Source organism: Chiloscyllium plagiosum, chromosome 13 (assembly GCF_004010195.1).
Source record: "Chiloscyllium plagiosum isolate BGI_BamShark_2017 chromosome 13, ASM401019v2, whole genome shotgun sequence".
NCBI classification, from domain to species: domain Eukaryota; kingdom Metazoa; phylum Chordata; class Chondrichthyes; order Orectolobiformes; family Hemiscylliidae; genus Chiloscyllium; species Chiloscyllium plagiosum.
The window spans coordinates 53,602,898-53,617,115 of NC_057722.1; the positions used below are offsets into that span (position 1 = coordinate 53,602,898).

General features: G+C 38.4%; 1 protein-coding gene across 4 annotated transcripts in view; it reads left to right on the forward strand.

Annotated features, from left to right (window-relative positions):
* The window catches only part of LOC122556039 (mucin-4-like), a 113,295-nt gene that overhangs the window by 39,421 nt on the left and 59,656 nt on the right, over nucleotides 1-14,218 (forward strand). For all 4 annotated transcript variants that reach the window (XM_043702426.1, XM_043702427.1, XM_043702428.1 and 1 more), the window contains 6 exons: nucleotides 988-1,110; nucleotides 3,330-3,443; nucleotides 3,680-3,793; nucleotides 8,284-8,409; nucleotides 12,805-12,938; nucleotides 14,017-14,190. In XM_043702426.1, coding sequence (XP_043558361.1) covers nucleotides 988-1,110; nucleotides 3,330-3,443; nucleotides 3,680-3,793; nucleotides 8,284-8,409; nucleotides 12,805-12,938; nucleotides 14,017-14,190 — 785 coding nt within the window. The remainder of the gene's footprint in view (nucleotides 1-987; nucleotides 1,111-3,329; nucleotides 3,444-3,679; nucleotides 3,794-8,283; nucleotides 8,410-12,804; nucleotides 12,939-14,016; nucleotides 14,191-14,218) is intronic.

Below are 14,218 nucleotides of genomic sequence, written 5' to 3' on the forward strand. Positions count from 1 at the left end.
CTGTGCTTTTCCAGCACCACACCTTTTGACTGCTATACTCAACAGTCTGAGCAATTAAGGCAAGCATGCTAAATATCTTTTTAACCACCCTGTCTACCTGCAACACAACTTTCAAAGAACTATATACCTGAACTCCTCGCTCTCTCTGTTCGACAACACTACTCAGGGCTCAACCAATAACTGCTTAAGTCTTACCTTCAACAGTGTCCATTATACGACCAATTTTGTTGTCATCTGCAAACTTATTAACCATGTCTCCTATATTTTCATTCAAACCGTTTATATAAATGACAAACAACAGTGCACCCAGCTCCAATCCCTAAGGAACATTGCTGGTCACAGGCCTCCAGTCAGAAAAACAACCCACCACCACCACCCTCTGTTGCCTATTGTCAAGCCAATTTTGTATTCAGTTGGCAGGCTCTCCCTGAATCCCATGTGATCTAACTTTACTAACCAGTCTACCATGCAGAACCTAGTTTCAGTAGAGTCCATGTAAACATAGGCTAGTCCAGTCTCCATAGTCTAGCAAGGAATAACCCTTTACTCAAGGAGTTATAAATTGAGTCATAACTGTGGGGTCACCAGCAAATTATTCCATCCCTGTATCTTGATAAAATAAGGAACAGCATTGAATAAGCAGATGAAGTTAATGATTCTAGGCAGTTCCCAGAAGATGCTGACATCAGTTTCGATTGGAAATGTCTTTGAAAATAGTAATTAAACTCGACAAGCAAAAATTAATTTCCTTTCTACTGAAAAGAAAGGAAATTAACTTTTGCTTGTCGAGTTCAATTGCTATTTAATGACAAGTCATCAGTTGCACAGTAAGACAACATACTGGTTCTTAATGAATCTAAGATATTATATATTGTGTTGAATATGTCTTGGGAAAGTTTAAAAGAAAATCTCTCATGTAGAAAATTCTAAATGGGAAATAAGTATGTGAAACACTTTCAATAATTTATTCTGTCTTTGATATTATAGCTCTTGATTCCTGCACACTAAATTGTACAAATGGAGAATGTTTCATTGACCCAGTCTCTGAACAGCCCACATGTTACTGTGACATTGGATACATTTTAGATGAAACAGGCAGAGTCTGCAATGGTGAGATGATATTACTCAGTCTAATTATTTTATCTGGGATGATGATTTGGTAATTCATATGTAATTTGGGTTAGGAGGTTCAAATCCATTTGAACTCTGGTATGCCACTGGTTATGCCACATTTCCATTCAGGACATTCATTTGTTAATGTGGCCTAACACCTTATTGTGGGATTGGTTGTTGGGAATGTCAATACAAATGTTAGAGGGATTTCTCAAGATGATGATATGAAACTAGTATCCAGTACATTTGGAATTTTGCTGTATTTTATGAAGTTTAAAGATATATGATTAACCATCTAGAATTCTGCGCATTACAAATATATATACAATATATATTTTGAAATATAGAAGTGATTAGGATTAGTGTGAGTCACAGGTTAAACAAATTGAACCAATTGAACATATATTTTATTTATATTATGACTTAGTCAATATGGATGGTTAAACAAAATTATTCATGTCTTTTATTTGAACCTAATAATAAAATTTACATTTAACTAAAATACTAACAAACTTAAAACATTAAAAACCAAAAGAACTGTGGATGATGTAAATCAGAAACAAAAACAGAAGTTGCTGGGAAAGCTCACCAGGTCTGGCAGCATCTGTGAAGAGAAATCAAAGTTAATGTTTCAGGACCAGTGACCGTTCCAGTTCTGAGGAATGGTCATCGGACCCAAAAAGTTAAAATTGATTTCTCATCACAAAAATTGCCCGACTCAAAACATTAATGTACTTTAATTCATGGTCACTAATGTACTTTAATTCATGGTCACTAATGTACTTTAATTCATGGTCACTAATTCTGTTAATGTCAAATCAAGAAACTTCAGAACACGCATTTCCCTCCACAAGTATGATCTCGCTTTAAAGCATGCAATCTGCACATAATTCTGAGATGCTTTAATCTCTAATAGCTATGTTTCTGTAACCATACAATTCTGGTTTGACTTGGAATTGCTTGGCACAGAAGTCTCCAACTGATAGCAAATAGACTGATAGAAGGGTGTTGAGGTGCAGCATTTAAATCAGCAAATCCAGTGGTTAAGCAGTGTAAAGATCTAATTGAACTACTCAAAATAGCAAGTGTGCTCACTTTTAAGTCAAATCATGCCATGGTATGGCAAATAAATAGTTTACTATTAGTTACACTTGCCTCTGTCTAGTTAATGCTTAAAATGGGAAATAGGAATATGTGACACTCTTCACAGAGCACCTGGAAGCTGAGTGAATAGAACAAGTGGCTGTGAATCCCTTTAACTAAACAAACTGGAAGTTTGTATGATTATCAATATAAGGATTGAGAAAGAAGTATAAATTCAATTGGGTAAAATCAAATTCAAACCTGCCTAAGAAAGAGAAATAAATGCAAGAAGAAGAAAGATTGAGTGGTATAAAGAATAAGGGTCCACATATAGTATAATTAATTTTCAGTATCCGGGAGGTTGGTAGACAGTAATTGACACATGAACAGACTTGTTTTAACTTGCTGTGGTGAGTTTACTTTGTGTTTATAATTCATATACAATATCTTCACAATACTTAATGGATTTCAATAAGTTGCTGTTTGTGCAAGTAAATGATGGACTATGACTATTAACGTTTCTGTTTAATTGCACATTGCCCTTGACTAAAGTTGCTTTAATTAAGCAAGTTATTACTAATATGCAACATCCCATAAATGCATTTTGGCAAAAAAGGCAAATTCAGACAGTGATTATCACATGCAGTTCTCCAATCCAGGAGGGAAAAAAAAACAAGAGAAAATTCAGAGAGAGTAGCAGCCAGGAGACATTCACTGAAGTTTCCAACTCTTTTGAGAACCCAATAGCTTCTGATGCTACTCAGATATCCTGGCCTGAGAGAGCTGGCCACACCCATTCAGCCTGTTTAAAAAAAAACCCAAGGCCTCCCCAGCTGTTTACACAAGTGGCCTTAACTATCCAGCTCTTACCCTTTGCCTTACAACCTCTCTTCAAAATCAAAGAGCAAAATAACCTCTTAAAGTTCTGCCTACAATGTTGTAAGCAGAACATTTTTAATTGTCATCTATGGAGCTGAGATATAATTAGCAATATTTGTCCAATGAATTTAACTGGAGTTGGTGAACAAGCATGGTATAAGTTGTCAGCACTGTCATATGTGTATTTGCATGTACATTCTGAAATCATATTTTACAAAATGGATGTTTCAATATTTTAATAATGTTTCTTACAGATATTGATGAATGCTTAAGCCTACCATGTTGGAATGAAGCCACCTGTGTAGATTCCATTAATGCCTTTTCCTGTAACTGTTTGCCTGGCTATACTGGTAAACTCTGCGAACAAGGTGATTTCTATCTCTAATTTCAGTACCTTACAATGGATATACAGGATATCACATTAGTAATGAGGGAAAAAGATTTAATTATCACATCATGTGAAGAGCAATATAAATAAGATAATCTTAAACAGGAGCTGATTTTTTATCACTGAAAGTACGATTTCTCAAGCAAAGCTATTATGAATGTGACATCAGTTAATAATTTAAAAGTTAGTCTAATTAACTTTTTCTTTTAAATACAGTGATAAACAACTGTGCTAGCAAGCCATGCCAAAGTAATGGATTCTGCCAGAATCTCATTAATGACTACCATTGCTGGTGTTTTGACAATTGGGAAGGCAAAGACTGCAATGAAGGTACACTGTAGGAATTACTTTGTTGAATTTGCATCTTGCTTAATAACTTAAGGAAAGAAAATATGGCAAATGCATAATCAAATTGAATAATGTGTGGACCTAAAGCTTGCAATAACAATAATAGGAGAACTTTCCGCTCTCTCATTGTGCTTACAACACATCAAAGCAATACAGTAACCACGGGCATCCATGTGTCCACATGAAAACACAAGTTACAGTGATACCCTACCTGCTCATAGGGCGCTGTTGCCGCTATCACAGATCTACAGAAGATCAATGAACTTTTTGCACAGTATTCTCAATCTTAACATCACTTTAAACAGCACTGAAAAGTTGATTTTTGTGAGGGATACTGAGCTGTTATCACTTTACTCAGCATTGTGCTTACTGAATGACTTTTCTAGCCTGAAAAATTAACCTTTTGTTTTACTTTTAAAAGTCTGTCCTGGGAGATTTTTCACAGTTAAATGGGATTACATTTTATGTCAGTCAATAATTATGTACAAGAAGAAAATAATATAAGCTGGTATGACTGTAATATCTTGTTACTCCATTGCATGATGACAAAGCATGTTAGAAAGAAGATTTATGAGAGAATCTTATCGGGGTCTGAGTGACATGAGTTCTGGTGAGACATGGGAGAATCAGCTGAGAAATCTGGTGAAGTAACATCTCATCCGGTCAGGAGCACCTCATTGTATCTTTTTATGCTTTCATCAAGTAGTGAGCTGGTTTATTGCTACGTAACGTGAGCTGCCAGTTAAGGGAATTAAACCTATCTGTTAATATTTAGCTTCCCATTTTACCAAATATGCCAAACAAGCTAGACATCAAGAATTCTCATCATGAAAATCAAATCAAATATCTGGTGACTGCAGCTCCTCGTTGCTCTGAAGGACCTTCAGGTTGGATATCGGGCACCACCAACTAAGGGCATGCTCCATGGGTATCAGCCACATGCACACCACTTGGCATCCAATTTGTTCCCAGCTTCCAAGAATGCTCAGATAGCTCTAAGCCTCTAAGAAAGCTTGTCACGATTGCCAGCAGGACTCAGTCAAACCAAGATATCAGTCTGGGACTTGGACATGGCCAGAATTAGGATGTTCCCCACATGAGGAGTAAGGAGTGAAGTGGACATCCCACCACCCATCTTGACACTCCCTGTCCTTTTGTGAGTTGTTTTCCATCCGCAATGAGAGTGAAGCAGGTATTAAGGGAGATGAAAGTGGGTGGCACAGCTGTTTCTTTTGGGGCAGATGGGGAGATGTCCCAAGCAAGCGAGTAGGCAGTGCAGAGAGCATGCAGAGAAAGTGGTATCAGAGTTGGGTAGTTGGCAGTGATTGAGGGAAGATGCTTCAGATGTAGAGTATGCACCTTGATAGGAAGTGGATGTGGCTTCAGTGGCAGAGAGTGATTGGTGGTGAGGTATCAGAGGCAGTATCATCCCACCTACCCTAACAGGGTGAAGAAGGACATTGATCTTCTTTCTACACTGCTGGGCATGCTTGCAGACGGCTTAGACTACTTTAACCCAGTGGCAACCTGAGACCACACTAATGCCAATGTGGACTTCCACCTAGCCCAGAACCAGGCTACAATACCTCTGGGGCACCAAATGTTTCTTGTCTACAAAGACTGGGGAAAATATCATGAATTATGCAGGACAGCTCTGGACCGACAGCTTGTCCAGGTCTACAATAAGCTCGTAAACATGACACAGGTCCTAAGGAAGGCTGGGCAATTCCAGGAGATATCAGCAGTGGTGAAATGTTCTGATAGTAGTACCATGGAAAGATGGGCTGGAATCAGATGAAATGGGTGCCATGGAGCGGGTAGGCCATTAATGAGGAGAATTTGGTCAGACTTGATGAGAAAACATGCTAGGCTTAACAATAATAAAACCCTCAAAAACACTCAACTTAACTGGCATATTGTCAAAAAATGGCAGTTTCAACCTTTGTAGCCAACATTACAGACAACGTGAATTTTAAACCTCACACTTTTACTGTGGGAGTTGAGGAAAGGGAATTGGCTTTTACACCAAAGGACAAATGAGAAAGGAAAAGTAATATTGCCTGGAGAAGCGATGGCCTATTAGAATTATCACTGGGCTACTAAATTAAAGAGGTAAAAGGCTACTAAATTAAAGACCCTGGTAATATTCTCAGGGAGGAGAAAGTGAGGTCTGCAGATGCTGGAGATCAGAGCTGAAAATGTGTTGCTGGAAAAGCGCAGCAGGTCAGGCAGCATCCAGGGAACAGGAGAATCGACGTTTCGGGCATTAGCCCTTCTTCAGGAATGAGGAAAGTTTGTTCAGCAGGCTAAGATAAAAGGTAGGGAGGAGGGACTTGGGGGAGAGGCGCGGAAATGCGATTAGGTGGAAAGAGGTCAAGGTGAGGGTGATAGGTCAGACGGGGGGGGGGGCGGAGAGGTCGGGAAGAAGATTGCAGGTTAGGAAGGCGGTGCTGAAATTGTAAAAACCGTACCCTTGTTTGTTGTCCCAAATTGCAATACCTCGCATTTATCCAGATTGAACTCCATTTGCTATTTTTTCAGCCCATTTAGAAGATAAGACCTAGGAGCAGAAGTCATCCATCGGCCCTTCGGTCCTGCTCTGCCATTCAATAAATTCATGGTTGATCTTTTCATGGACTCGGCTCCACTTACTGCGCTCTCACTGTATCCCTTAAATTTTTTATTGTTCAAAAGATTCTACCTTAGCTTTAAAAATGTTTACTGAAGTAGCATCAATTACTTCACTGGGCAGGGAATTCTATGGATTAACAACCCTCTGGGTGAAGAAGTTCCTTTCCAATCAGTCGTAAATCTGCTCCCTCTAATCTTGAGGCTATGTCCTCTTGTCCCAGTTTCACCTGCCACTGAAAACATCCTTCCTACTTCTATCCCCTTCATAATTTTATTTGTTTCCATAAGATCCCCCCTCATTCTTCTAAATTCCAACCTATTCCGACCAATAGTCAACCAATCCTCTATCCATGCTAAGACTTTACCCGTAACGCCATGCATCCTTATCTTATGCAGCAGCTTCTTGTGCAGCACATTGTCAAAGACCTTTTGGAAATCTAGGTACACAACATCCACTGGGTCCCCATTGTCTACCTTGCTCATAATGTCTTCATAGGAAATAGAAAGGTCGAGGAAGGGGAGGGAGGAATCTGAGACTGTCCAAGTGAATTTGAGGTCGGGGTGGAAGGTGTTGGTGAAGTGGATGAACTGTTCAAACTCCTCGTGGGAGCACGAGGCGGCGCAGATACAGTTATTGATGTAGCGGAGGAAAAGGTGGGGGGTGGGGCCAGTGTAGTTGCAGAAGATGGACTGTTCCACATATCCTACGAAGAGGCAGGCATAGCTGGGGCCCATGCGGGTGCCCATGGCTACTCCTTTCGTTTGGAGGAAGTGGGAGGAAAGAGAAGTTGTTCAGGGTGAGGACCAATTCAGTCAGTCGAAGGAGGGTGTCAGTGGAAGGGTACTGGTTGGTACGGTTTTCGCTTCCCCGGTCCCCAACGCCTTATCTTCACCATGGACATCCAGTCCCTGTACACTTCCATCCCCCATCACGAAGGACTCAAAGCCCTCCACTTCTTCCTTTCCCGCCGTACCAACCAGTACCCTTCCACTGACACCCTCCTTCGACTGACTGAACTGGTCCTCACCCTGAACAACTTCTCTTTCCAATCCTCCCACTTCCTCCAAATGAAAGGAGTAGCATCCCTGGATGCTGCCTGACCTGCTGCGCTTTTCCAGCAACACATTTTCAGCAATATTCTCAGGGACCCATGTTCAAATCCTGCCATGGTGGAATTTAAATTCAATATAAAATCATCGGCAGGAAAATCCCATCTGACTCACTAATGTTCTTTAGGGTGGGTAACTGCTGCCCTTACCTGGTCTAGTCTACATGTGGTTCATTAACTGCACTTTGGGCAGTAAATACTGATCTAGTCAACAGTGCCCACATACTGTGGGACTGGGGTGGACAAAGTTAAAAATCACACAACACCAGGTTATAGTCCAACAGATTTATTTGGACGCACTAGCTTTCAAATCACTACTTCTTCATCAGGTGATTGAAGCAGGACTCTGAAAGCTAGTACTCCCAAATAAACCTGTTGGACTATAACCTGGTGTTGCGTGAGTTTTACACATACTGTAAATTATACTTTTTTTAAAAATCCGCACAAACGTATGTGTTGTTTGTAGAAATCTAAAGATCAGAAGAAAATAGCAGAAATAAGTCACTTCAATGCTAAAATGCCATATCAAAACTATTAATTATTTTTCATTGCATTGACATGTTGGTATCCTTATTCTGTAAATTATCAATTGCTACTAAAAATATAACTACATATATAAATAGTTGCAACTTACAAATAAAATATTATATTGACTATTGTCATTAAATAGATTGATAGATGGAGAATTAATTTTATATGTTGCAAATGTTTAATTTTCTTTTATTTGACCAGATGTTGATGAGTGTTCACGAGGTACGCACAGATGTGATCAGAATGCTGGAATATGTGACAATGTATTCGGATCCTACATATGCTCCTGCAAGGAAGGATATGAAAGTGATGGCTTCATCTGTAAAGGTACAGAACTATATGGTGACTAAAATACTTTTATTAAACATGAGTGTGAAGCGTCCTGTAACAGGTACACATCTTTCTTAGTTTCTTTTAGTCATCAAAGATGAGGCTACAAAGATAGTGGATGTAATGTTAGCAATCTGTGAAGAATCTTTAGTTTCCACCAAAAATCCAGAGGATTGAAAAAATGTCAAAGTAATACCCATATTCAGCAAGCAAAACACAAACAATTACAATAGCTTAACATCTGTCACTGGGACAATGTTTGGATCTATTTTAAGTTGCATTCTCGGGTTAGCTGTTAACCCGAGAATGCAACTTTAAAAAAAAGGGTTTTGTGATTTACATATGAAAGAAGTGAAACTATCGCTGTATTCTAACAGATGAAAGGCTTAACAGACAATCAATTTTTCAATGTATAATTTCAGTTACATCACACTGCAAATTTTTGCTATAAATTCTGTGTTACGATCGAGCCCTCCACAATCACCTGATGAAGGAACGTCGCTCCGAAAGCTAGTGTGCTTCCAACTAAACCTGTTGGACTATAACCTGGTGTTGTGTGATTTTTATCTTTGACAAATTTTTAGTGTTCTTTGAGAAGATAACAAGCAGGACAGATAAAGCAGGACCAATAGATCTATTATATTTGGATTTCCAAAGAAGTGTTTCTCTCGGTATTGGACATAAGGGTATTTAATAAGCCAAGAGCTCTTGGTGTCAGGAATTATGTATTTGTATGAATAGAGAATTGGCTAACTGATAGAAGACAGAGTTGGGATAAAGGATGTATTTTCATGGTGGCAATCTGTAACTCGTGAGTGTCGCAGAGATCTGTGTTGGGCTGCAATTCTTTACAGAACATACTAATGACTTGGATGATGGAAGTGAATGTACTATTGCCCAGTTTGCACATGACACAAAAATAAGTGTGAAGGCAAATCGTAAGAATAATAGTCTACAGACAGATATAGATATGTTGAGTGAATGGGCAAAAAAAAATTGCCAGATGGAATGTGAAGCAATACATTTGGGCAGGAAGGAGAGAAAAGCTATATATTATTTAAATGAGGAAAGAAGGTAGAAAGCTACAGAATAAAAGGATTTTGGGGTTCTTGTGCATGAATCGCAAAATCTAGCATGGAAAATTCATTGGTAAATAGGGAAGGCAAATAGAATACTGACTTTTATTTCAAAGGGAATGGAGAATAAAAATAGGGAGATTTTGCTAAACTATGGAAGGCATCAGTCAGAGTATAGCTGGAATAATGTGAACAGATGTTCACGTATCTATGAAAAGATATGCTGGCATTAAAGGCAGACCAGAGAAGGGTTATTATGCTAATTCTGGTTACGGAGGGATTTTGTTATGAGGAACAATTGAGTAGGTTGGGTCTTGTGGCACACTAACAGTGTCGCTATCCCTGGACCAGGAGGCCTGGGATCAAGTCCCATCTGCTTCAGAGATGGGTAATAACATCTCTGAACAGGTCAATTAGGAAAACATCTGAATAGGTTGGGCTTGTAGTCATTGTAGCTTAGAGGAATGAGAGGAGACCTTCTTGAAATGGACAAGATTGTTAGGGGTTTGACAGAGCAGATGTTGATAGATTGTTTCCCTTTTTGGAAGAGTCCAGGATCAGGGGGAATACTCTCAGATTAAAGAGTCACCCATTTAAAACTTTTTATCTTTTGTCCTTCACTGCCTAGACTGTTTGCTGCTCAAAGGTACTTCAGATTATTCCCCAGGTAGTTTTCTCTTCTGCAATTTTGTTCAAGTTTGTGCTGTACAAGCCACATTTCCTGAGATCCATTTTCAAAAAGTAATCGAACTGAAATTCTGCCCTGCCATACAGGTGGCATCCAAGTTTAAATTGTGAATACCCCTGTATATGATTGCCTTGATAATTTTCTCTTCAATATTATACACTTCATGTCCAATCTAACAGAGTTAGGTTCTCAACAGGGTTTCAATTCCAGACATTTTTGGCATTTGAAGTACCTCAGTATTGGACGCTTTTTCCTTCCATTTGATTCCCCATGATGTCATGTGGAACTGATTCAACTGATTAGTGCGTTTGGAGAATGTAGTCTATTTCTCTGAGATATAGGAGATCGTTTTTGTAGCAGCTTTGTATATCACACAATCTGTTGTGTAAGTAGGTAAATACTGACATGCTCAGGTAGTTTTATTGGCCATTTCACTGTCAATGAAAACATTTCTGAATATCGTAATTCTGAGATAGGTGAGGTTATCTACAACATTGTGCCATTAACAGTTCCAGCATCTCTTTATCGTCAGGATTTGTTGATGATATCTGAAAATCCTCTGTATGTTGATGATTAGCCCAAAACAATCAAGCAGTCACTTTTGAAAAACATTTCATGAATCTTTCATGACACAAGACCACAATCATTGGCAAATAATAGTCCCTGTTTCATCATCTCCCGTCTCTTAATTGAGAATTTCAGTCATTTCAGGTTGAGGAGCTTGTCTGTAAAGGATGTATCTTCCATTGACATTTCTACAATGGTAGCCAAGAACATGCTGAACAGCACACAGGGCATGACACAGCCTTGTTTCACGAAACTTTTCACATCAAAGGTGTCAGTATATCCACCATAGTCAGTGACTCTGGCTGTAACTCCCTCAGGAAAATGCCAGATCAGATTTACAGTTCTATCAGGACATCTATAAGGTCTCAATTGACTTTACTAAAACCTGCGTCAGGTCAGCAAATGCACAATAGGATCCCAGTTGCAGTTATGGCAATTCTCTCGGACTTGCCAAATGATAATTTTACAAGTTCTTCTGCTTTGCCTGAACCCTCTTTGCCATTCTGGCAATTATTTTGCTTTGTGACTTAAGCTTGTTGAGAGGAACTTTTGCGAGAGTGTTACCAGCTGGGAGAAGCAGCAAAATTCTTCTGGTTATCACACACAGTTTGTTGTCCTTTTCCTTTGTACAAGAGAACAATTGTGCTACACTTAAGCCCCAGAGGAATCTCACATCCTGACATATAGTTATGTCAGCATGATGGCTGACTGATGTCCTCAGATTTGTATGCTTCTCTTGGGATCTTGTCTAAAACTCGAGTTTTTCTTGAGATTAGGGATACAGGCAATTCTTTGAAAACACGATGGTTGCATTCTCGTGCAACCACGCATTATAGAAAAATTGTGCTTTAGAAACAGCATTTAAAGTGTTGGTGATGTAATTGCGCAACAGCCAACAACACATTTTAAAAGTTTGGGCTTTAGAAACAGTGTCCCCAATTTGTTAATTACATTACAGTGAATTCACGTTAACGAAGCATGTGTTATAACACAACGACCCTTATAGTGACTTTTATAATCTTCACAAGAGAGTTTGCTGTTCAGGTTTTCACATTTGTGTCAATCTGGCAACCTGTCTATAACTGCCCATTTGCAGTGAATGGACTGCTAAGCATAGCCATAAAGAGCTCAGCCCTGTTTTCATCAATAGCTTGCCCATCCATCAGGGAAGATTTCTCATCAGCACCAAGAACATGTGAGTAGCTATGTGAAAAATAAACATACATTATCCTTAGGACATTAAAGCTTTTTAATCTGTCTGGTTTGCTTGCCCCACCATCCATTTTACATCTGTAATGATTGTAAAGAAGTCAGCCAGGTGGATCTCATAGAATATGAGGTCCCTGGTTGGAGCTGTTAATTGGGTCCTATCAAGGAGCCCTGGCTGACAGGTAAGAATGGAAGTGTCAGTGGAAATATTGAATTAACTTATTTTGTACATGGTGTTTTTACTGAGCCCTGAACTTATACTTACACACACACACGCACATATGAAACAATGATTACTATAGGGGAAACAAAATCAGCACTTTATTGCGTTTAAGTAAAACTAGCTGGCTTGCTTACAGGGAAAAGTTTTTTAAAACCTAAATTGAAGAACAGATATGGCAGAGTGGATAGCTGTCATTATAAAATGCACCTGAGTTTTGTCACATTGATTTTAATAAGTAGCCTTGGCCTTTTAACTAAATGCCAAATTCCCCGACTTTACATGCAACTATCCTTTGTTTTTTTTTCCTGCTGTAACAATTCATTAATATTACCAATTGTGTAGGATTCAAATAGATGCTTTAAAAAAGGAATGTTAGATGGTGTAACTTTTACAGAAATAATAATATCATTAAGAAATAATTTACCTGTGAAATGCCCTTAAATAGTACTGGTGTGAATGTTTGAACTACCTTTTGACATACAGGCACTTGTTCATTGATATGCTTTCACATCAGTAGTTACATGGCTGCAACTAGAACATAATCAATTCTTCAGTGTATTGTTTGTAAAACATATTAATGTATTGAATTATAAATGATACAAATGTGCTAATTATGTTTTTTTCCATAGAGAAAAGATTGTTTCAGTATGGACAAGATTGTGGAGATATAGAACTTGTTGGGGAAAGTCGAGATTTCAACTCTCCAATTATTAACATTCCACAGGGCTTTCCCTTTGATGATGCATTTTACTACAGATTATATGTATGTTAAAGCTTCTCCTTTCTTAAAATTGAGATTAGTATAAAACCTTCTTTTGTTAATGCTAGCATAAACTGTTCCTTAAATCTTGGCCCCATCAGCATGTTTGAAGGCAGAGGAGCAGATAAAATTATTCCAATTGTTAGTGCACCATCTTCCTGTCCAGCCTTGATTTAATCCTTATGTTATAGGTGGGCAAGGTCTGAGGTTATGCCCTCTGGTCCTGGTGAAATTTGAATTCAACACAAAATCTAGAATTAAAGGTTGCCTAATGGCAGGCATGTAACCATGGTCATAAAAATCAAGCTGGTTTCCTAATGTCCATTGTGAAGGAAATCTGCCTTCCTTAACTGGGTCTGGTTTACGTTAAACTGCAGACCCACAGCAATATGGTTAACTCTTAACTCCCCTCTGTGCAAGAAGGGATGGGAAATAAATGCCCGCATTCCATGGAAGAATAAACAAAATTCAAGAAGTTCACCTCTGTATAATTACTATTTTCCATGGAATATATCAACTTAATGATTTATTTTATAGTTTAAAATATAAGAATTGTATAATCTTCCTGTAACTGCATTTCTTAATATGAATTGAGTGAAACAGATGAGGAAGAGCCAGTTTCAATCAGTTACACTCACTTGGGTTTTTCAAATCCAGATGGCAATCAACTTTTTCTTGTTAGTTACATTTGTCAAGATAGGAGAATGGAAACATCAGCAAATGCTCCTGTTTCAGGGTTTTGCTGATCATTTAACCTGAACCTCTAAGTAGGAACACACGGAGTGTGGATTGGTCTCCAACACTCTACGTAATAGGATTAGTCCACTAGCACTCATTACTTGAACTGAACCATGGTTAGTGCACATTATTCCATAACAGTCAAATGTAATTAGAAAATATAATAAAAATACAAAATATTTGTTGTTGCTTCAGATGTGCCATTTAATTGATGATAAAATTAGTAGACCTCTAAGAATGAATGTGAATAGTACAATAATTCACGTTAGAAATATTGATTCTTTAACACAGATGTACAATGTTATCCTGTTAACTGTCAATGCAATGAATTATCTTTATACAGTTTTCAGATAATGGACTGATTACATTTCAAAGACACAATGATTATCTGCAGTATATGTACTCAACTCCATTCTGGGCATTCAGTAAATACTTTTATTGGCGAACTCCACCAATGATTGCTGTTTTTTGGGATGATGCTGACCTAACAAGAGGATTAGGATCTATTTACTATCAGGTACTGAGAACCAGATGTCATCTTTTGA